The 25,907-nt window shown below is 38.0% G+C and overlaps 1 protein-coding gene across 1 annotated transcript; it reads right to left on the bottom strand.

Moving 5' to 3' along the window:
• Positions 1-1,343: 1,343 nt before the first annotated feature.
• Positions 1,344-25,901, bottom strand: LOC107560403 (peptidyl-glycine alpha-amidating monooxygenase A-like; the record flags this gene model as incomplete). The annotated part of the gene is made up of 19 exons (XM_016244570.1): positions 1,344-2,153; positions 2,706-2,768; positions 3,127-3,402; positions 4,700-4,753; positions 5,110-5,209; positions 6,165-6,283; positions 6,590-6,793; positions 6,975-7,185; positions 7,907-7,979; positions 8,180-8,293; positions 10,507-10,636; positions 15,597-15,899; positions 20,160-20,210; positions 20,461-20,690; positions 20,784-20,797; positions 25,250-25,264; positions 25,371-25,447; positions 25,579-25,659; positions 25,823-25,901. Coding segments are annotated over 19 exons (2,370 nt in total), but the record flags the coding sequence as incomplete, so codon positions are not given.
• Between the last annotated feature and the right edge of the window lie 6 nt (positions 25,902-25,907).

Below are 25,907 nucleotides of genomic sequence, written 5' to 3'. Positions count from 1 at the left end.
TTTGTCTCGTCGCTCCGGCCGGACAGGGCAGCACAGTATGGTGAGGGGCGTAACATTTCCGTCACACGCTTGAGGTATTCGGCCAATCACAACGCACTGGATAGCTGGCCAATCACAGCACACCTCGCTTTTCAGACCGATGAGCTTTGTACAAATCGACGCGTTTCAGAAAGGAATAATGTACAGTATGTGGAAAATAATGTGTTTTTTGAAGCTTAAACCGCATAAACACATTTCATTACACCAAATACACCAAATTATGTTCTTTTTAGCAACATCATATGACCCCTTTAATGCTTTGTTGGGGACGCTTGACTGATTGAACAGACACTTTTGGAAGAGAGCTGAACTGGATGATGATGAACTGACTTTAGCTGGAAATATTGTCTTCTTGCATCAACAAACTATTTTCCTGTTTAACACTGTAAAGCTGCCCTGACACGTCCAGTATTGTGTAAAGTGCTACATAAATAAAGGTGACTTGAATTGTGCTGACGACTATAGCGAAGTCTTGCTTGCTTTTTCTTTCGGTTCCATTGGAATTTTGAGATCATATTTCGCCATATATTTTAATCCATTCCCTAGAAATTTGTCCTGCCCGAACCTGTGTAGAACATGCAAAAAAAAGAAGAAGAAAAAAAAAACATTTAACCTGGCCCTCTTTGTTACCTAAAATAATAATAAAAAATGCACTTATACTTAGCCTTTTATATATATATATATATATATATACACATACATATATATATATATATATTTTATTGATCTCTTGACCATTGATTTCACGACATATTTATTGAAATGGTTATGTTGGAATTTAGATTTCGTAACTGGACATGACTTCTGTGAGATTTATTACTTAGAAAAAAAATCTGAAGATCTGTGAACTGCAAAACTGTTCCTATCCATCTCTTTCTGTGAATATATATTTGTTTCCAGTGGGGCATTTTTGGACACCTAAATGTATAGATTTGCAGGGGAAAACCCTGATTTTTATTTTAATGTTAAAGTTAAACGACCCCACCCCCTCCCCCTGTGAATTGATATCATTTTGTTGATTTTAATGTGTAGTAATGTAGTAATTCATGGAGTCATTATTTAATAATTCTACTTTCAAACATCATTATTCATGACAACCTATGGGCTAAAGACACAAAGGAATCCTTCAATCGGAATGGACTATTATGACACTGCCTTCAATTAAGAAAATAGGCCTATAATACTGCACTTACTTTTTACATTTTCCCCGACACCAAACAATGTTTCCCTTGATTAGCAGTGCAGTGTGAATTTTCTGAAATTAATTCTCAACATACATTTAAGATACTTCATACAACTGGTAAAAAGAGGTGATGCTTTGCAGACACTTTATTACACAAATAACATTGTTACTGAAAATAGTTGTCTTGCAATAAAACCTCAGTATCACAGCAAATATCAGACACATCTCACATTAGCTTTGAAAATGTAGTAAATACAGCCTTAAATCTGTAATCATGTTTTTTTTTTGTTTTTTTTATCAGATGCAAAAAAACAACTGGAATCACAGGTGACAGTAGCAGCTCTTAAATATGTGGCACATCTGTAGTAATATATAGGTGCTGCAGAAGGCGAAATACATGAAGGCACAGACATACAGAAATGTTAGGACACAAAATGCCTGGATCAATTATATACTAATTGCACTGCTATCAGACTGCTAAATTACTGGAAGAGATTGAACAGCTGTTCATCGTTAAAACTAAATAAATAATCTACCTTTACCCTTCTGTTAAAAATAACAATGAAAAGTCTATCATCAAAATGACCAGTGCTCTGAATCTCCATGTGGTCCCTTAAAATCATAAATTAAAGTGGCAGTCGTAGGTCTCAGGGAGAACATTTTCACACCGGATGAAATGTTTCAGCAGCCGATACAAACAAATACAGAGGTGATTAAAGTAGATCCCGACAGCGCTAGCAGAAAGCGTTGGCTCTTTAGGACGAGGACATCGGGGCCGGCGGAGCAGAGTACTCCTCGTTCTCAGAGTCGGTGCCGTCCTCGTCTTTCTCCAGGTCGCTTCCCTCGGTGCTGAGCCTGTCGAAGCCGTGCCGGGTGTAGCCTTTGTGGGAGGCAAAGAAATTCCCCAGGTTCAAGCTTCCTGCAGCTTTGCCTGTGTGTGAGAAAGAGTCTTACTCACAACCCTTGCAACATCTAACGCCGGGTATACAATATGTGACCCAGGACCACAAAACCATCATAAGGGTCAATTTCCCAAAATTGAGATGTATACATCATCTTAAAGCTGAATAAATAAGCTCTCCGTTGATGTATGGTTTGTTAGGATAGGACAATATTTGGCTGAGATACAACTATTTGAAAATCTGGAATCTGAGGGTGCAAAAAAATCTAAATATTGAGCTGACCTGCACAATGTGTGTTTGATGTGGATAAAACACTGTCAAACTGTTTAAAAGGTTATTCTGTAGACATAAATGTCCATTTTTTGAAACTATACATGTTTTCTGCTAGTACTTGCGTGTATTAAATGATCTGAAACACAAAGTCAAATGTGCATGAAATCTAATTTGAATGTAGCGGTACGGTTACACCACAGACGTTCTAACTAACCACACGGTTGTGTTTACGCGCTCCAGGAACTGGCCAAAAGAAAAAGGAAAGCTTTCATGGAAAGCTGAGCGTTAGGTCTCATCTTCTCTCTTACCTCTGATTTTACCCAGGATTCCTCCTGCTGATCCTGAAGAATCCAACTTCACCTGACAATCATCTTAAAAGTAGAAATCGATCAAAATCAATCCCACATACAACAGCACATGGAGTTAAAGGGATCATATGATGCGATTTGAATGTTTTCTTTCTCTTTGGAGTGTTACAAGCTCTTGGTGCATAAAATCACAGCACACCTCGCTTTTCAGACCGATGAGCTTTGTAAAAATCGACGTGTTTCAGAAAGGCGGGGCATAGAGGAGAAACAATAATGTACAGTATGTGGAAAATAATGTGTTTTTTGAACCTTAAACCGCATAAACACATTTCATTACACCAAATACACAACATGATGTTCTTTTTAGCAACATCATATGACCCCTTTAATGTAATGGGAAAAAAGCCAATTGCACAGTTACCGCTGTACATCCGGCCCCTCTTCCAGCGGATGAAGACACCGATGGTGATGACGAGCACCAATGGGACGAGCAGTAGAGTGGTGATGATAGCGGTGGACATGCCCGGAGCGCTCTGATTGGCCACGATCTTGAGCGTCTTCTTCTCTTCAGCAGCTGCCGGCGGCTGCTGAGGCTGTGTCTGTGACGGCTCCTGCATCTTCTGCACTGCAGCTACTGGATGCTGAGGCGCGAACTTGGGTAACGGCTTCAGATTGGCCTGCACAAACGTTTCTGTTTCTAAAAGAAAGGGGGAATCAGGTAAGAAACAATTAAAAATAATTATGGATTTGGGGGAATGCTTAACTGTCAAGAAAATTGGTGAAGCATGACTCTGACATTGACTGCTTTTGGGGAGTTCCAGCCATTTAATGTAGGGCAAGTGCTTTACACACTGCATTAAGAATTTGTTTCAAGGGACTATGTGGTTCAGTTTATTCACTTTTACAGGATTTTCCAACCTGTCTTAACAATCGCAAATAGTGTGTGTTTACATTACAAGTCTTAACGGAAAGGCAGTGCCAAAAATGGAGCATTTAATGCAGTTGAACATACATGTGAACTGTTTACGGAAGTCCTAAGAGGCCATGCATTATGATTATTTTTCTTTCTTGTTTTCTCTCGTGATCACGACTTAATTTTCTCGTAATCTCGACATAACAAAATAAAGCAATAAGCCCCAAGAAGCCGTGGTTTACTAAAGCAATAAGCTTTGCGTCGTGCCTAACAACGCCCCTTAGCTGTTATAAATTCACTGTAAACCACGGCTTCACGGGGATTATTGCTTTTATAAAACGGTTATTCCATAGACGTCGTAAGGTTTCACAAAATAAAATAGAGCAAATAAAGTGTAATGATAATAAAAACCGTATTCTTCCACCAAACAATGTAGTTCCTCAGAAACAGTTGTGTTACAACAAAGAGGTTGCAGAGCAACACACAGAAGTAAACAAAGGTGTGTGTTTGTAGAGTAATTTACAACAGCTTCAAACGTGGCTCAGCCAATCAGAATCAAGGACCGGAACTCTCCGGTTTATAATTGTTTTTGTTTACAATGATTGTTTGATTTTTAAAACACAATGTGTCGTGAGTCTACCGTTTCTATAGTAACAAACGCAACTTAACATAACGAAGGTCCTCCTGATTCTGTCCCAGTAAGGTACAGTAAGGTACAGTAAGGTACAGTAAGGTACAGTAAGGTGGATATACAGTAAACAACACCCCATCAGTTATATTCAGCTCTACACTGCCACCTGTTGGTGCAGCTGTGTAACTTAGAGCAAGGGTTTCCAAACCTGTCCTGGAGGACCCCCAGCCTGTTAGCAGAGACTGCAAGAGCTGAATTAGGTGTGTCTGATAAGGGAGACACACAAAATGTGCAGGACTGGGGTCCTCCAGGATAGCTTTGGAAACCACTGACTCTGAGAACAACTTCTGTTATGTTGAGATCATGAGACAATATAAAGCCGTGACCATGAGAAAACAACTTGTGTCGTGATAATTAAGCCGTGATCATAAACCACTCCAAACAACCTACCTTCAATTTCTTGGACCTCGATTCCTCCTTTCTTAACAGAGCGATGTTCTGCCTCTGAAATGAGAAGAAGAATTCCTAGGTTTACATTTTTGTTGTTAGAATAGACATAGGATTAAATTACAGGTTTGCAATAACGGACTCAATATTTCCAGTTTTCCAGTAGCCTTGGAATTTGGAAAGTTTGGAATTTAAAGTTAAAGTTGGAATTTTCTCTGGTTAACTAAATTGTGTAAAATTCTGAATATCTTTTTTTTTTCCTGGGCTTTTTCTGGATTTCTTGCGATTGTGAATAATGTGTAGCAAAATAAGCATTTAACTGCATTAAATGATTTGTATAAACATCATATTTTTATTTGAAATGTTATACTGGTATATTCACGTATTAGTATTTTTACACAAACATAACTTACTTGCAGATAGAACAAACTTTATTACAGAATCTGATGCTGCGTCTCCAACAAAGACGCTCCCGTCTGCTGTAACAACAATGTCGTGTGGTAATTTAAATGCCTGAAGGAGAAACAGAGGGAAAAGACTTCAGATATCAAATATGAACAAGAAAGAGAATGTGCAAACAGACCCATAACAAGACATTTGCTCTGGTCCTCCTGTCTTCAGCATGATGTTTTGTGTTGCCACAATAAAGAACGTTGCTAATTTTGCTTGTGTTTTTCCTCATTTGGTAAAAGCTGAGGCTGAAAGCATCTACTAAATCAATAAATGCAAGACGTAAAGAGCAGGGAAACCTATAAATCTAAAGCTATTTGTTTATTGGCATGAAAATAAATCCTAGAGAAAGCTGAGCGACAGGCCACACACCTCAGTGTTATCACTCTTCATCAAATCAGCAGCTTTATTCATGTTTCCACAGCTTTATTAAATCAGATATCATGAAGCAACAGTGGTGTCTGATGACAATGAGAAGGCAGCAGCACCCTAACCCTGACCAACAAATGGCTCAACTGTTAGATAATGGACTCTGTCATAGTAATTTTGAATCAAGTTTTAATCAAGTCTCTAAAGTGTCTCTAATCGTTCTACAAACCATTTACCAGTAAAAGGCTTTTTTTACCACTAAGTTGCATGAATTTATCCTTCAGTTAATCACCAATCTGTACTTTTTTTTTTGTTGAAGTTTCTATGATTCATGAGCATCGTGCACCGCTTTGACCTCCACATGAGACGTCAGACTTCATCTTTCACTCTAGACACCCGTTTAACATCACACAAATTTGCATATAATCAATCGCTGTGCTTTGTAAGGTCAATGACAAATGGAGTCAGTTGAATTAAAGGATGATATTTGTGCAATACTGGGCAGCACTGACCAGAGACATCTGACAGGGCCTTTACTATACAATACAACTAACACACAACTCTCTGCTACCACATCTACTATTATGAGTGAATGCTGTGTTGTGCACAGCAGGAGTGTGGAAACATGAGTTAAAGCTGTAATTAGCACCTGTGTGTCTGGACTGAAGGAATCCAGGATCTCTTTAGTTGAATAATTGATAACAAAGCCTTGAAGGGGGGCGGCCTGCCCATATGGAGGCTCTCCATTCACCGCATAGATGAGACCACCTGAAACGACACATGTGTGTAGAGTCAACATTAGCACTGATTTAGTTTTGCATCCTCAGTATGTTTGTGAACATGTATTCAAATTATATATCAAAGGCCAAGTGAATTAACATTCACAAACTACAATCATATTTGACACAAAGTGCAACCTCATCCATTTTATTACTGAGTGACCGAACATTAGACAATGTGATCACAGGTAGGGGATGACGTCCACATTCAGATTTATATGACAACATGATGATACGATAAATCAACAGTGATCTGCTCTGTAGAGAGATGTTATCCTGCTCTCTTCATGCATACCTTGGGCAGGCGAGTATGCAATGGCAAACACTTCTCCTCCAAACTGCTCTTTTTTGATCTCCTTCACAAACTCGCCAGTATCTGCCATGAAGCACTGGATCCGTCCGTTGTCTCGATCGGCCACACACAGCTCCCGTTTATCCGGCAGGAAGGCCAGGCTGTGCGGGATCCAGAACGGGACACGCCGTTTTCTGTCTAAGGAGCCTGTGCCATCAGCAAAGAGGGAGTATTAATTAAGTCTAAATATCCAACCAGTGCTGAAACATCAACCGGGTGTTTTATCTGCCAAACTGATTAAATTCTAATCAAATTGGGTCATACCTAGCTGCGATATCAAATTATTTCTCATTGTAAAAATATATAAAATAGATTCTGCAAAGTGTACCTGCTCCCCAGTGCGAGATATATTTGCCCTCTGGTGAGAATTTGAGGATCCTGGAGTTGCAGTAGCCGTCTGAGACATAGACGTTTCCAGTAACAGGGTCCACAGCCACATCTGTAGGCTGGCAGAAGTGTTTCTTGTCACTTCCTGGTTCAAAAGCTTCTCCCAAGACCAGAAGCTGCCGATCATTACCGTCGCTGCTCAGTTTGATTACCTATATAGTTGTGGAAGCCATATACGTTATTTTTGCTTGAACATTATGTGTTTTTTTCAATTGTACTGTTTATCACAGATACATTTTATTTACAATTCACCTTTTCAGGTGGCAATCCTGTCTTATTTTTCCTGGAAATCTAATTAAAAATCATGATTGCATTGCTGTATGAGTTCTTCCAAAGTTGAGGCAGAATTTTAACAATATAGCTGAATAATACAGAGTGGGATTTGATAGATATTAAAAGTGCCACAACTTCTATTGTGTTACCAAAACAAATTGCCATGTGTGTGCAGGTTAAGAGGGCTCGTGTTAACGGTCGCCGTGATTTTGCCAAGTAAGACATGTTCCTGGATCAACATTACAGTCCAAAAATATAGACCTAACTCAATCCCTACCCCTAAACCTAACCCTACCCATAATTTATTCCTAAAATCAGAGGGAAATGATAGGTGAATAACAAGGGTGTATAAGCACCTAACCCTGACTGTAAGCCTAAAACGGACATTTCTTGAAAACTTATCCCTCAATTCTGATTGGTTGATTGGAATGTTGTTCCAGGATCATGTTGTTCTTGATGAAATCACGTTCACCTCGCGTTAACGCTGGGCCAGTTTAAACAGCCATACAATACACTTTTAGAGATTATTCCCGTATTAATGTAAGTACAGTGACTCGAGTGCAGAAAGAGTCATGAGTTTCTTGATTTGAGCGTCTTTACCTGATGAAGTGCTACATCGGTCACCCAGTAATTATCGTCCTTGTCAGTAGTTATTCCATGCGGCATATAGAACCTGTTCAAACAACCATTTCATTAACAACAAGCACAATGAATCAAAGATAGAAAATATAGCAAACAGCAGTACCTTGTCTAAACTCACTTTCATTATAATCAATCTTTCTGCAGGGCAAACGCAGCTTCATTGATTAAAAACAGCCGGCCCACTAACCTGAACTGTAGACATGGTGCAAAAACACAATCTCATGGACTTACATATTTCTTCCTGAGGCTTTGAGCACTTTTCCTTTGACTGGATCCACCACCATGATCGTGGACTGCTGGATGGGACCCAGATCCTTCTGCTGGTAGATGCCATTGATGAAGGAGCTGCAGGAGAAAATGACTTCATTATACCATAACAACATATTGTGTATTAGCAGCATTCCCCCCTTTAGAGGAACAGTTCACCCAAAAATAAAAACCTGTCATAACTTCCTTAGCCTGTTGTTGTTTCAAACCTACCGGTATATGCATTTCTTTCTACTCTTGAACACAAACTGAAAGAATTTCACCTCCTTTCCATGCAATTAAAATAAATGCAGATCCAAATATGACAAAAAAGCTCTACAAACTTAGCATAATCATAGCCCAAATGACATTTATTCCAAGTCCTCTGAAGCCATATGAAAGCTTCGTGAAAGCATGAAATATAGACTTTCATTCATCTTCGAAACACAAATAAAGATACATTCATACATACTCAGAGCACATATATACAGTAGAGCATATCAAATATGGTAAACGGCAGCTCAACTGTACTTGTTTGAAGCATGTAAATAAACCTCATTAGCTCTCGTGGAAGCTCAAATGTGCTTGAGTGACATGCAAGAAAAAATCTCAGTGGTTTTAAAGCTTCAAGCGAGTACAGTTGAGCTTCCACTTATCATATCTGATGCGCTCTACACACAGTATGTGTTGTAAATAAAAGCCTAAATGAAATCTGTTCATCATATAAATCAATCACATCTCTTCAGAAGACTTGGATTAAACTGCTTGATTCATATGGATTATATTTACAATGTCTTTTTAAACTTTTTGGAGCTTGAAAATGTTGTCTGCATGGACTTTCAATGGATGGAAATGAATGAGAATATTAAAAATATCTTCATTAGCATTCCAAGGATGAACGAAAGTGTTATGGATTTGAATGACTCGAACAAGATAGAAAATATAGCAAACAGCAGTACCTTGTCTAAACTCACTTTCATTATAATCAATCTTTCTGCAGGGCAAACGCAGCTTCATTGATTAAAAACAGCCGGCCCACTAACCTGAACTGTAGACATGGTGCAAAAACACAATCTCATGGACTTACATATTTCTTCCTGAGGCTTTGAGCACTTTTCCTTTGACTGGATCCACCACCATGATCGTGGACTGCTGGATGGGACCCAGATCCTTCTGCTTGTAGATGCCATTGATGAAGGAGCTGCAGGAGAAAATGACTTCATTATACCATAACAACATATTGTGTATTAGCAGCATTCCCCCCTTTAGAGGAACAGTTCACCCAAAAATAAAAACCTGTCATAACTTCCTTAGCCTGTTGTTGTTTCAAACCTACCGGTATATGCATTTCTTTCTACTCTTGAACACAAACTGAAAGAATTTCACCTCCTTTCCATGCAATTAAAATAAATGCAGATCCAAATATGACAAAAAAGCTCTACAAACTTAGCATAATCATAGCCCAAATGACATTTATTCCAAGTCCTCTGAAGCCATATGAAAGCTTCGTGAAAGCATGAAATATAGACTTTCATTCATCTTCGAAACACAAATAAAGATACATTCATACATACTCAGAGCACATATATACAGTAGAGCATATCAAATATGGTAAACGGCAGCTCAACTGTACTTGTTTGAAGCATGTAAATAAACCTCATTAGCTCTCGTGGAAGCTCAAATGTGCTTGAGTAACATGCAAGAAAAAATCTCAGTGGTTTTAAAGCTTCAAGCGAGTACAGTTGAGCTTCCACTTATCATATCGGATGCGCTCTACACACAGTATGTGTTGTAAATAAAAGCCTAAATGAAATCTGTTCATCATTTAAATCAATCACATCTCTTCAGAAGACTTGGATTAAACTGCTTGATTCATATGGATTATATTTACAATGTCTTTTTAAACTTTTTGGAGCTTGAAAATGTTGTCTGCATGGACTTTCAATGGATGGAAATGAATGAGAATATTAAAAATATCTTCATTAGCATTCCAAGGATGAACGAAAGTGTTATGGATTTGAATGACTCGAACCAAATTATGAGTTTTCATTTTTGGGTGAACTATCCATTTCAACTACAGTACACAATGCACTTTAAATAAACTTTAATCAGACAGTAACATTGTTCAGAGTCAGACAATGACAACTTCATGAGCAAGAAGTCAGTGTTCATTGGATGTCTAGATAGAGCTCAATTCTACATCAGTTCATCACTTCAAACTTTATCACCTGCACAAATTCTTCTTCTTTTTTTCAGAGCCTCTGGGTGAGAATGCTTATATGTATGGAGTGGGTTAATAAACCATAACATACTTAATTCCCCATATGTGATCTCCTCTGTGGAAGATGATCAGGTCACCGTTAGAGTTGAGAGCCAGACCAGACACTTGCCCCAGCTGCAGATCTGCCTCGGGCCAGTCTGACACCTCCACCAGATGAGCACCTGCACACACACAGACACACACAGACACAGAGACAGAGACAGAGACAGAGACAGAGACAGAGACACACAGACACACAGACACACACACAGAGACAGAGACAGAGACAGAGACACAGACACAGACACAGACACAGACAGAGTCACACAGACACAGACACAGAGACAGAGACAGAGACAGAGACAGAGACAGAGACAGAGACAGAGACAGAGACAGAGACACAGACACAGACACAGACACAGACAGAGTCACACAGACACAGACACAGAGACAGAGACAGAGACAGAGACACAGACACAGACACAGACACACACACCACAGGTTAACACATACAGCCAAGTCAAAATCTGATTGGGTTACACTTCAATACAATTATTTTCAAACGATTCATAATAATTTCCAAAAATATGTTGCACCCACAACTGAAATGGGGAGATTCACTTGAATATTGAAAACAATACATCAGGCTTTACATTTACAGTCTCAAAAATTGAATTTTTGTTTAGAATTGAATGTGTAGAACATGATGTGTAAGACGAAAAAAATTAAACGTCTGAAAGTTCTTAATTCAAACAACTCAGGTTTGAGCCCATTAGATTCACACAGATGCAACAGCAGGGGTACAAAGAGACCTGGTTCATGATCATTTTATTCACTTTATATCCATTTATTACTGTTGGCAAACTACTGAAAACAGACTTTTAATAAGTTAGGTATAGTGAAATAATAACCAGATCAGATTGATGCATCAGTGCATTTTTACACGACTTCATGCAACACACCAAAAACATGCTGAATGTAAACCATAATAAGTCTGTACTCAACTCCTGTATGTGCACACCTTTATGAGCTGAACTCTAGTGGGAAATGAGGAATTAATGTGGTCGCTGAGGGCTAAAAACTTTCCGCTGTATGTTTGGAATGCCATGTCACCTCCTATACGAAGTATATACTGTACATAGAATGCTTCGATTTGATGACAATGTGTAAGTAATGTCAAAGAAACGTCTTTTTATACCGTAAGGTTAAAAAGCTCCTCGCAGACTGCACGCACATGCAGTGTAGCCCGATTGACAAACTGATTGCCTACTTGTGCCAAGCAAACATGTTTGAGCTTCTGTTTATCAAGTTAGATGAGCTCTATGTATGTGTGTTAATGTTTATGCGTGAATAAAAGCCTAAATTAAATCATTCATCATATAAAGCGATCAGGTCTCTTCAGAAGACTTGGACTACACCACTCAATTCATATGGATTACTTCTACGATCTCTTTATGTACTTTTTGAAGAGTCAAAGTTTTGGTGTAATAAACTTTCAGTGGAGTGACAGAAATCTCTCAGGATGTTATTAAAAATATCTTCATTTGTGCTTGAAGATGAACTAAACTCTTATGGGTTTGGATTGGAACGTGAGAATAAATAAGTGGTGACAATTTAAATTTTTGGGTGAACTAACCCGTATTAAAATATGTGTTGATGTCAAGATGCATTTTGAGGTTGGGATACATTTAAAATTAGTTTTAAATATAAGATTTTTCATTTTTTTACCAAAAAGTGAAAATATAAAGTTTAAAAGGCCCAATTGCTGACAAACATTTACCAGAAGGATTTGCCAGAACACTATACTTTTACAAGTTTAAAAAAATGTACAGCCAAAGATGTCAATGACACAAGCATCTATTATATGTACAGTGGCCCCAGAAGTACACTTAAGAAACACATAATGGATGAATGCCTTTGCCCTATGCTAAATAAAAAATAGCTCAAAGTCAACAACATTTTTGTTTGATTTCAAACTATAAAACAACATATATGAGGTCCAAAGTAAAGGCAAAAAGTATCTGGTAAATGTCTGGAGGTCAAACATGTCCAAAGTCCAGTGTGAATAACTACATGTCTCGTATACAATACCTGTGTGAACTTCAGGGTCACTGTAACCTAGTACTGTAGGTCTTTTCACATTTGCACAGATGATTTTTAGGAAATAAATCTCAGGAATTTTGAAGAACAGATTGGTAAAATGTGTTAAACGGAGCTCACTACGATTGATAGCTTAAAACACAATCAAACGGAGTAAAATATTTAATGAGCAGACATGTAAGGTGAACGCAATGCATAGAGTGTGACTAACAAGTGTTCCAGATTTGCAGATTCATATTCTGTGTGGAATTTATGCAAATTAGACATCTTAGCCTTTTGTTGTTTTTGTATTAAGCTAATTATAAAGACGACCTCCTAAAGAAAACTTTTAGTATTTTAGAATTAAATCAAATACAAAAACTACAGTTAAGTATACCCACACACTTTCACACAACAAATGAGTGATACGCTGTGAATAAATCAAGTTGTTCTTGGATAAGATTCAAATGACAGCACATGTGCGCTGATGAATGACACTCTTTCATTATAATAGCTTCCAAAGCATGAAGTCATAGACACATTCGACACATCCCAAATAAAACTGATTCCTGAAATGTATATGACTGGGTTATGAATGTAGCCAAGAGCAATGACAAACTATGCAACATCAATGCAAGATTATCAATCTACAGTGCATTCACTAAAGAACACACACACAAAACACATGCATATTAAATGAACTACTGTTTGCATTATGTATTTCCATCACTGTCTGACCCATTACAACAGAAACAGAAAATGAATAAGAAATATCACATTGACATAAGTATTCAGCCCCTTTGCCATAACACTTAAAATTAGATAAGGTACATCCCATTTCTCTGGATCATCTCCACTGATTCTACACATTGACTGGAGTCCATCTGTGGCACATTCATCTGATTGGACACGATTTGTAAACGCACACACCTGTCTATACAAGTTCTAATAGCTGAAACCCAGAGCAAAACCCAAGTGTGCTTTTCAAAGCTGCATCCTAGTAAAGCTGTGTCCTTCCTAGTCCAGTCATGCAGTGAAAATATTGTTTTTTGGGGGAAAAAACAACTTTATATTAAAAATCTTTATACTTTCTGACTTTTTATTAAAGCAATACAGTGAATGACAACTATCTGTGGTCTCAACACAACAAAAGAAAACAATGCATTCATCTCCGAAAAAATGTTTTTGTCTTGCATTTCATCATGAACTCGGGCGAGCTCAGTGCGGTTCTTTTTCGTGAATTAGAATATGTACAAAGGATTGTGGGTGTTTCAAGGATGGAAGGATTTATAAATATGCCCTTAAAATATGCCAGATGTGAAACCAAGGCTTCAGACTGAGATGGCCTTCGATGGCGCTTGTTGACGTGACTGCTGAGATATGCAGCGTTACTAGGATGAAGCCTTCTAACTGAGAAACAGCCCAAGCCATGAGGTCACAGGAACTGCCTGCAGACCTCAGAGATGGACTGTGGTGTGCACAGATGAAACGCAGCTGCACTGACAGTTTCCAAGAGCACAGTGGTCTCCATAACTCTTAAATGGAGTAAGTGGTACAACCAATCCTGTGCAGTTGGTAAGAAAACTTGATGGTCACTCTGGTTGAGCTCCAGTGATCATGTGTGGAGACGGGAGAAACTTGCAGAAGGACAACCAACACTGTGACACTCCACTGATCTGGGCTTTATGGCAGAGTAGGTAGGCAGATGAAAGCCTCTCCTCAGAGAAGACACATGGAAACCTGCTTGAAATTTGCAACAACAAAAAAAAAGCTCCTAAAGGACTTTAGATTCTAAACCAGATTCTATGGTCTCGTCAATTCCAACCTCAATGTGTGGAAGAAAACCAGACACTGCTCATCACCTGTACAATACCATCCCACAGTGAAATGTGGCAAGGACCTGTCAGGGTGGAAGCAAGGCCGAACACAGAGATATTTTTAATGAAAACCTGGTCCTGAGCATTCAGGACCTCAGATTGGGCAGAATCCCAGTGTCCCAGCCAGAGTCTGGATGTGAACCCAATCGAACATCTCTTCAGAGACTTAAATATGGCTGCCCACGATGGTCACCAAACATCCTGACAAAGTTTACAAGGCAGAAAAATGGCAGAAAATCTCCAAATCCAGTTGCGCAAAGCTTGTCACATCATACCAAACAAGACTTGCGACTGTAATCACTGACAGACATGCTAACTCACTGTGTACTGACTTGAGATTCTGAATACTTATGTCAGTGTGGCATTTCAGTATAGGGCTGCAACATGAAAATGTGAAAAATGAAGGGGTAAGAATATTTTCTGAATGCACTGTATACACGTGTTGTGTATTCCAGACATTCTTTCTCTTCAAAACCAAATATATTGATGACTCATCTTGCTCGTAGGGGGGCTGTTTGACAAATTAAAGTTTGAGAGATGAAAGCTCTCCAACAGAGCCTGGTTTCTCCCAAGGCTTTTTCTCCATTTCTGTCACAGATGAAGTTTTGGTTCCTTGCCACCGTCGCCTTTGGCTTGCTTAGTTGGGGACACAATTTCTGGCAACATAGTTGACTTGATTGCACAGACACTATTGGAAGAGAGCTGAACTGAGCTGGACGATGACATCACTGAATCAACAATTAACCGACTTTAACTGATAAACTGATTGTTTTCTATTGTCCTTGTGCATTATCAGCACATGTTTTTTCTGTTTGACACTGTAAAGCAGCATCGACACAATCTGTATTGTATAAAGCACTATACAAATTAAGGTGACTTGACTTGAAAGCATTAAATGCATCTTGAAGTCTATTCTACAGCAATTCTCATGTTCCACATGAGGGAATTATTAATACCACATGGTATAATATTACACACTAAGCAAACACTCTGCAACCCAAAGTATGAATGATAGCAGTGAGATGGGTGGAAACAGGCTTCAAATGGAAAACAAATGGATATGTGGGAGACAAACTCATGTCTCAGTTGACACTGTGTTAAAAGCTCAGTGTCCACACAACACTTGATAGAGATACTTGATATGTCCTTGCTTTTTGTTGGGGTAAAAAACGAGACCGAAACCCACCTTGTTGGTCCCTCTGAGCCTCCCCTGTGGTCGGCTGTCTGGCGGATACAGTCCTGCTCCTTGAGGGGCTGACAGTGGACTCTAACTGGTGAAACTTGTGCACTCTGTCCCTCGCCAGAATTGCATCCTCTTTTGTTTTGTAGCCTAAACGTGGCCAGCCCAGGTCTTTTTTTTGCATTATGCTATCAATCTCTGCCATGAGATGTTTCTGGGCTCGGGCCACCTCTGTGGGGTTGTACTTATGCATGTGGACAACATCCTCCCTCTCCCCCAGCAGTTTAGAGAGAAGGGAATAGAGGTCACCTGCACAGGAGGAAACAGAGGAGGAAAAGCGGAAAGACAAAAGAGGAATGGTGGTGTAAATAGAAAAGTGAGAAAGCCATTGGAGTGGAAGAAAGGAGGTTGTGCTGGTGTTATATGTATTGGATAGACTCAATGGTTGAGTGTATATCGTGCTATTTTTGTCTGTCCTTTACGATTTTTTCTTTGGAGATTGTATGACAGGCCCGGTGAGATCTCGTGCAACATACACAGCCTTTTATTTCAGACAGTACATCTATTCTGGCATTTCACTGGCACGCAAAATAAAAAAGGCTGCACATCATTTATTAAGCCTGAAAAGGTTATATCCAATCTTTCAACTTATGTCATGACATCTACAGGGTATCTGCAGGTAAGGTAAAGCACTGCCTATTCTAGCAAGATTTAAGAGATATGTCAATTTTAAGACTTATTAGATCTCCCTTGGAAATGGGATGAAATTTCGTCAGATTACCTCAAAGAATGGATGACTACAATCTCAAAGGTCTGTAAATGGAAGAGTCTTTAATGAAAGAAATGTTTGAAAAACACAATTATTTGATGTATGTTTTCATGGAAAATGTGACATTTCTAAGTTACCCAAAACATTTAACAAGTTTAGTTTGCTGAACCAGCCAGGACCATCTAGGGACTCCATTGTCTCATAGAACAGTGGCACTGGATAAGTATCAAGTACATTCTTAGGAGTGAGCCAAAGAAATATTCTATTAACCACAAACCTCTGATTGTCCGAGGAGGCAACTTTTGTAGGTGACATTCTACAGAGTACTGGCTTTCTACAATAGGCCTATCTTATGGTGACTCTGGCTTTGAAGGCGCCTTTGTTTTTGGTATTTTCCCAGTCAGTCTCGCACTCTATCACACACAAAGGGCTCAGTAACCATAAGCAAAGTAAACCCTGAAGCATTGACCAAGTTTCTGTACCATTGTTCTCAACTTTTCTTCTGATGGCTCCTTGGCATTTTGTGAAGAGCTTGAGCCAGTTTGGTGCTGAATTGTTTTTCTGCCATTTTTCTGTGAATTGGGATTGTGCGCAAAGGATTGTGGATGAAAAGAGGATGTGAAGGATACGACTGATGCATCCTTCAAAACACCATTGCGTTTTACCTCCACTGTCAATTTCATTCCAACAGCTCAGGAGTCAATGAATCAACAAATAGAGCAGTCCAGTCTGATTTTCCATAGTCAATATGGATCAACCAATAAGATTTGGCACTAATTAAGAAAGCTTATTGGTCAAAAATACACATTTTAAGGGCAAATAGTGTGGAGCCCTTCTCTGACTGCCACAGTGATGAAATGTTTGATAGATTTCCATTGAATCTTAAACTGAAACAAAAACATGCCCAGTGCCACCCAGATAAGGTTTCTATAAGGAAACTGCCAGACATCTCCTTCAGGGCAAGAAGAAGATCCAATTAACATTGGAAAAGACTTCTCATTGATCCTGTTTCTTATTAACTAACTGCCCTTCAACCCATTTTGATTCTCACCGCAAGGTTCAGGCCAGAATAATGCAGCAACATATTTTACTGGCCATGCAACAGCAGTGGCTGAAACAAATAAAGACAAGTCTCTATGCACTTACTTACACAAAATGTATACAATACTAGAACAAATCCAATCCAACAAAACCATACTTATTTAGAGAAATAAGCATTAAAGGGATAGTTCACCCAAAAATTAAAATGTGATGTTTATCTGCTTACCCCCAGGGCATCCAAGATGTAGGTGACTTTGTTTCTTCAGTAGAACACAAACGAAGATTTTTAACTCAAACCGTTGCAGTCTGTCAGACTTATAATGGAAGTGAATGGGAATCAAGGCTTTGAGAGGCAAAAAAACATTCACAAACAAAACCAAATTAAACCCGGCGGCTCGTGACGATACATTGATAAATACTGTGTAAATATTCAAATGTAATCCCCTTTGTAATCGTTAACATTTTCATAAGTAACTAATTTAATTACACATTTTTTCTTAGTAACTGTAACTGATTACGGTTACATTTATTTTGTAATTAAATTACGTAACGCCGTTACATGTAACTAGTTACTCCCCAACACTGTATATAATGATATAAATATTGTTCAGTTTCTTGCACAGACCGATCGTTTCGTGTCTTTACACATCAATGTATCGTCACGAGCCGCAGGGTTTAATTTGGTTTTGTTTGTGTATGTTTTTGTGTCTCTCAAAGCCATGATTCCTATTCACTTCCATTATATGACTGACAGACTGCAACGGTTTGAGTTAAAAATCTTAATTTGTGTTCTACTGAAGAAACAAAGTCACCTACATCTTGGATGCCCTGGGGGTAAGCAGATAAACATTTCTGTGCGAATTATCCCTTTAATAATGACAGCTATTTGTGGTACAAATGAAAGCATGCATGATCCATCTTTTTCAAGCATGTTTGCATGACTCTGTGCATTCAAAACATTGCCAAAAGTATTGTGGAGGTGGTCTCGGAAGTGAGAAATACATTGGTCAAATTCAGTCACTGTTCTAGTTCCACAGGGAAATGCTAATACATAAAATTCATAAATATATTCTGTACAAAAAATAAATAAATATAACAATAGGCAAAAGACCAAGCCGACACTATAACACAGCCATTTCATTTGTGTAAATGGGATTCACAGTCTAGCCTTCTATTAGGAAGGGTGGACATTTTATTATGAAGCTAAATAGAAGTAGTCTTGGGATTTGCAGAAATAATAGCAGAAATGAGATGCTAACAGATTCTGTTTTTAAGTCATGCAGAGATATCTCTGAGACGTATCAGCGAGCTCTTAGCAGGTTAGAGATGGTTAAATAGGTCATGACATATTTTTTATATATTTTCCCTGAGGTCAAGCTATGCTAATATTTTCCCCCAAAACAGTCATAACTTTACAATGACCATTTTAAACCCTGTCTTTGATGATGTGAATGAAACATCTGGTTGCTTTACTTTAGCACTGATGCCCACTGCTTTGCATCAATGCCTCCCAGCATACGTGTTTTAAAATCTGTTGGTAAATGGCTAAACGCTTCAAATACAGTCTTATGTTTGAATTGTGGTGGATCAGTAGTTAACTGTGCACCTGACTCCTGATGAAAAACACCTAGTAGCCCCTAGATTGAGTTTGAGACCCCTGTATACACGGATTTGGTGATAATATATCAAATACCCTCAGGAACAACAATGTGAATGTATACTGAGTTTATTTATTGGAAGCTGACAAGAGTGAAAATAATTTTTGACTGCTTCATCTGCTGATAAGAGTTTTGTGACTGGTTGACTAGTTATCCATACTAACGTTATCAGGTACTTGAGATGTAAAAGTTCAACTCTTAATGTCAAAGGTACTGATGTGTTGCTGTGAAGGCAGTCAGCAATGGTGCATTCAAAATCAGAAAGTTGCAGAATTAACTTACAAGCCAAAAGATGAAAGAAAACTTGATTTCTCATGTCATGACCCATTTAAAACAAATCTTTGTTAAAAAAAAAAAAAAAGTCAATGCACACAGCTTATTTTCACTGGCAGCTAGATGGAGGCGCTTTAACTGTTTTTTCTATAATATTCCGTTTCTTTGAAATTATATTCATGACACCAATGAATCATATAATGTGTGAAGGGTTTATTAGTTTATCAAGCCTTATGTCACTCGAAACCTGTATGATTTTTTTCTTCCATGGAACACAAAAGGAGAAATTGTGCAGAATGTCATTTTCCATACAAGGAAAGAAAACGAAGATGGATGTTATTAAAATCTGAATGAGACCACAAAAAAAACAATGCCGGCAGTGACAGGCTAAGTGTGAGAGCTGTGTCAGAGGGAAATGTTTTCAGCAAATTATTTTTTGCATTACTAATATTTTTATTGTATTAGTATGGTGTATTTTAGTATATTATTATGTTTTTTTTTTTTTTACTTTATTATATTTTGTATTGGCAAATTATTTTGATATAGTACATTTTGTAAACTGCACTGCAGACCCAGTGAAACATTGATTGTGTTTTTATTATGCATTTGTCCTTTCTGGAGTTCAACAGTGTGCACTGTTATTCACTGTGCTCTCCAAAAGCTCTTATCTGGCACACTCATGTCTTGGAGTTGTACTACAGCTATACTATCAAATCCACTGTGTATTTCACAATAAAAGAATGTCATTCAGCCACTGTGTCAGTCAAATGAGATTTGTAGTGATTGTGCGTTTCAGTCTTGATTATCTCTTATTTTTAAACATCTTACCCTGATCCAGAACTTCCTCTTCTCTCTTGGGCTCCTGCAGAGCCACAACATCTGTGGAAATCAAGAAAAATATATTTATACAGAAAATATAGACTTTATAGATAAAAAATTTTTTTTAAATAAAAATAAATAATAAATCAAGTACATTTCATTTGCAAAATATTAACCAGGCCTCTGGATTCACTGGATTATCCCAAGAAAAATAATGCAATCATCCCACAGTAGCCTATAAGGTTTTGGTCGCTCTGCCTACTTAGTGTTTTGCATGCAAAATCTCAGAAGGTTTATTTTTGGATGGTACCTTTCTGAGGAGCTGACTCATGCTTCATGGACATCATGTGGTCTGGACTGACCGGGATGGGAATATTGGCCTCAGAAGGGATGTTTCGGAACAGTTCACTACTGCTGTCATCTCCGCAGCTCATGTAAGGCACAGCACGGCTGTTGTCCATGTAGTACATGATGTAGAAATTACACATCTCATCATTGGAGGTGCCTCTGTGAGGAAGGAAACAAGGACACATGAACAAACTACTAGCACAAAATGCCAAATTACAGCTCCAAAGATGCAAGTAAATGGCAAAAAACCCACAGAACAGCATTTGCCTCAAATGACACACCCACCAACCCTCTACATACTGCGAAACAGCAAGATATTCCTCAAAACAGTAAGCTCCTGTTGGGTTTCCATTGTTTCTGCTTCCAATGTGTCCATTTGTTTTTCAGTAAATGAGATATAACAGCTATATAATTTGGTTTGTTCTGTGACGCACCCCTAAATATCACGGAAAAAAGTAAACTTTGGTCTGAAAGGACACACTCGCACTGGTTTGGAAAGGAAACTTTATTTTTGCATTGTTGCATTCCAAATTGTGTCAGAACATATTCATATTCAGATCTGCCACCATTCAATGTATGCAAGCTTACTTTTCACAACCCCATCTACAACCAACCAAAATCAAATTTAATTGCAAAAGCTCCAGGTTTGCTGTGCTTGTTTGTAGTGATTAAATAGCAATATGACTGTAACATAATAATGATAATAATAATTTTATTTTACAGTAAAACTTAATTTAATCATTTTTAAATGTTTAACCTTTGAGGTTTTTGTGGAAAACTGCATCTTTAAGGCTATAAAACTAAAACTAAAAAAAAAGAGAAAAAAAAAGAATCATGAGCTGCTATCACATAAAAGAACACAGTGTCATGCTGCATTTTGAAACATGCAGAATATATATATATATATATATATATATATATATACTGTATATACATTTTATATACATACAGTATATACAAATCACAGCCTTTGCGATTTAATAATCGCACTAAGGCACATCACAATTTCAATTTTATTATAATTAGTCATGCAGCAAATTTTACATGGCACTTTAGAATTATATCCTTCAGATCTGCATCATGTTTCGTGAAAATCGGATATTTTGTTGAGTATAGGGCTGTCACGATAACTACTTTTTGTTGTGCGATATATTGCACCAAAATTAATTGCGATAAATGATATTATTGCCATTTTAAGACCATTTTATGCCACTGATTAATGACAGTATGACAATATAGCATAATAATGCAAGTACACTCTTTCAAAGAACAAATTTTTTTTATATAAAATAAAGAATATTTAGACATTGGAATCGGAATGTGAAAAAATATATCCTAAGTAAATAAAAATAATAAATAATAAATTAAGGATGCAATGATACCATTTTTTTTAGAACCAATCCGATCAGATACTGAAAATTCTGAGTATACCAGCATATGTTTTTTAATCAATGTAGAATTAATGTACTTTTGTATGTTGACCTGATCGCTACTTCTTTTGTGTGTTAAACACAATCTACCAAATATAGACAACTTCATTTGAATTAAAAATAACAAATAAAAAAATATATAATCATAATCTATGAAAATAATACTATTATAAACTAGGCTAATTTATTCTAGAAAAATCATGAGTGCACAATAATTTTATAAAATGTAAACATTTAGCGAAATAACATTGGGGAACAAATAAAAGTGAATAAGTGTAGGACTATATCTGGTAAAATTTTATACATTGCTCTTTGTATTGTAGTAAAATACATTCATGAAAAACGAGTAAATATATTTATATATAAATACTATATACTACAAACTTAAAATACATTTCTTTTAAATGCACAGCAGTAATGAGACAGCAACATATGACAGATACGAGTCCTTTTGCTGCCTCCATTACTGTGCTATACATTCAATTATTAATAGCCTTTCTTGTTCTGTCCTATCATGCGCAAAAGTGTTATAATACAGTATGAAAGGCTCAATCCAGAGCGGCACAAAGTGCTTATGCGCATCCCATTCGCAGAATGATCGTCTCGACTGTCGCAACCGAATGCACGCAGCATGAATGCTGTCCGCTCAGTGTGTGTTTTTTGTAATTATTTTTTGTAAAACAATTATATAAATCATTATTTTTAATAATAAAAAAAAAGTTGCAGTCGCAATATAACGCAGCACCAAAAATGATCGTGCTCATTTCCATATATCGTGTGATAAGTCGATATATTGACTATTGCGACAGGCCTAGATGAGTAATATAATAAAAAAGGCCACGTCAATAACTATTAAAACCCTGGGAAAGCCCTGCTGGAGTTTCATGCTTGAACCCCTAATTAGTTCCAATATGACAAGGTTCTATACGATTCCAACATGCTTGTTGCGTGAACTCCTAATTACACTTCTCATGGGGCGCACTTACTTTTTCACAGCACTGTATGTATAATTGGACCAAGCATCTGCAATGTATTCATGTGTGTGTACTTGTGCACATATGTCTCTGGCCTAAGTGGGCAGTTCTTGGAGCCAAAGACCAGAATGTACGTCAGCAGTCATCTTTACATCGTTATCTTGTGGACTTGAGTTGGGTGTGTGGGCGAGAGCGCTGGGCTTCCTTCGTCAATGCACTATTATGTGCTCTCCCTATCACCATGGTAACAGGCATGGCAGGGCAGAGGAACACATACGTTCAAGGAGTCACGTTCAAACGGAAAATGATGAAACAGAGACATCGACGAGCGTGTTTAATCACTCTTTAAACATCACACACACACACAAACACACAGTCACCAGCTGTCTTACAGCGCGTCACTTTATCAGATGGACATAGTAAGACAGGTGGTCAGAGACACAACAGCACGCAAGCACAGTGAAAGCTGGAAACGTCAACAGCATGCACAACATCACTCATCTAACACACTTACTGCCACAGTAACTCTACATAGGAACAAATCAAACAAAAATAAAAGGTGAACTCTCCCAAAGGAAATCTTATTACAAGCAAGTATTGTGCATAGATAAGATCCCTGAAGTTGCAAAGACTAAAGTCTCAAAACCAAAGAGATATTCTTTATCAAAGTTAAGAGTCAGCCACGCTTCCCTAAAACGGCTCGTTCTAACACGCACCCAGTATTCGAAAAATAATGTGTTTTTTTAACATTAAAGCATGTTAACATATTCTGTTACACCAAATACACAAAATAATGATCTTTAAAAAAGCATCATATGACCCCTTTAAGATATTAATTAAACATGTCTAGTGCAATTGATCACATTTACAGAATTTGCTAATACTGTTTCTTATTTCTAAAGACAACTTAAAGATATCCATTTGTTAATCATTCTTCAGAGTTACTCCTCTCCACTGCTTTAGCTTGTTCACTGGAGTTTGCATGGCACTATTCTCTGCAAAACTGGCTTGGAATCATATTTATTGAAAAGTGCTACACAAACACATTTAAAATGAATTAAAAGTGTTTTTCAGTGTTATTTTCAAGATAATATTTAATTAAACTTGCTGAAATACAATTCCAATTCAAAACCAAATGATTTTACTTCGGAAACATGTTCTTAAACAGTGTTCCTGTAGAAAAACAGTACAGCACGGCATCAGCAATGCCAAGGTCATGGGTTTGATTCCCAGATAATGCATGAACTGGAAAAATGTATGAATAAAACGCAATATACGTTACTTTGGGTAAAAGCTTCTGTCAAATGTAAATGTGTAAATGTAACGTGGTTATCAAACTTAATCATTTTCTCACACAGTATGCATGGGCCATTAGGCTGCTTTAATGTTTTAAGAATGGGGATGATCACAAGAAAAGAAAAAAAACTTGATTAGTTGATTCAGGTACATTAAGCTAGAGTTGGAACTACACAGTAAAGTGGCTCTCCGGGAGAAGCAGTTGTCTAAAAAGAAATGCATACTGTGTGTTCACCGTATATATGTATCCATCAAGCGGCAACTTTCCGGTCTCTCTCTTGAAACCAACACGGAAGTGACTTACAGTAAACTGCAATTCATCGACTGGCTCCAAAAGGGAGTCAATCCCATAGACTCCACATGTTAAAATGTCCAACTTCAAAGCAGAAAAAAACATGTTTACAGCTTGGTACAAAAAGTGATTTTGGTCTATATACTGTAGCTAATTTTGCCCTTCATGACAACTGTGAGGGGGTGAATTTTTTGTAACTCATCAGTTTAAATTATATTAAGCCTTAAAGTTCTGCATAATTAAGGGCGTGGCCACTTGAGTGACAGGTGGATTGCTGCTGCTGTCACCACCGTTGAGCTAGGTGGGCGTGGTTTCAGCAACCAGCTCCACCCACGTCCCGCCTCTTTGCCCATTTTCGATTATCCAGGAGTGACGCGCTGCCAAGATGGCGATGGCCGGCTCTGCCCACTTTGGGCTTCAAAAACGCTCTTCAGAAACCTATGGGTGACGTCACGGACACTGCATCCATGTTTTTATACAGTCTATGGTATCCATGTATTGGATTCTGGAAACTGCACTTGTAAATACCATAGACAGAGTGTAAACCGGTCTGACAGCAGGGAAAACATAAAAATCACTATGACGCTGATGAGTCATTAACATGACTGACATCTCTTATCAGAAACAAATGATGCATTTCCCTCTCTAGAAGCCACGTAAAGTGGGGATAGAACAGAATCACCCTGTTTTGTTCATCTTTCACTTGGATGTTATAAGTTGCACTGGGTAAATACAGCTGGATAAAACAAAAACTGTGTCCGTCTTCATTTCAGGCTGCAAAGCAACAAAATGTGATTATCTTAAAGGGGGCTGATACTTTTCTATACCCACTGCATTAACCCATCATGCTCGACCAGGCAGAGTGGACACATAAACATACCTGCGGCAATAATGGAGACTGGCGTCCAATCTGAGTCCACTGTCCATTTCGAACCCTGTACCCACTCACAACTTTACCTGAAGAACAAGACACACAAGATCATGAAAATGCATGTTACCACCACAGAAAAGGAGAATTTGCAAAGACTAAATAAGAACTAGATGTAAATATAACAAAAAATCGATATCTTTTTTAAATGCTATCTCACCGAGGCTGTGTGTGTGTGTCCTGAAGGCAAATGGATACATCGGGGAGGATGTGTAAGTGCAAGCAATGTCTGCATTGGTAACTGCAAACACCAAAATCATCAGACGGCATAAATAAGATGACAAGCATTGATATCCAATCACAACCTTCTAGGTAAAGCTAGAAACCTTTCACCACCCCAAATGTCTGCAAGACTATTAGTGCCAAACTGGAAAATAGATGAAATGGTTCCCATGTTGGTGTACCTTTCTTCCCAGGAGGAATGACAGTGTCCACAGACATCATCAGATACATGCCAGCAATAAAGGGCTGTCTGCACAGAGCGCACAA

Source organism: Sinocyclocheilus grahami, unplaced genomic scaffold, assembly GCF_001515645.1.
Source record: "Sinocyclocheilus grahami isolate Dianchi unplaced genomic scaffold, SAMN03320097.WGS_v1.1 scaffold725.1, whole genome shotgun sequence".
NCBI lineage: Eukaryota > Metazoa > Chordata > Actinopteri > Cypriniformes > Cyprinidae > Sinocyclocheilus > Sinocyclocheilus grahami.
Note: the sequence above shows the minus strand (reverse complement) of the source record. Positions and strands in the feature narration are given on the sequence as shown.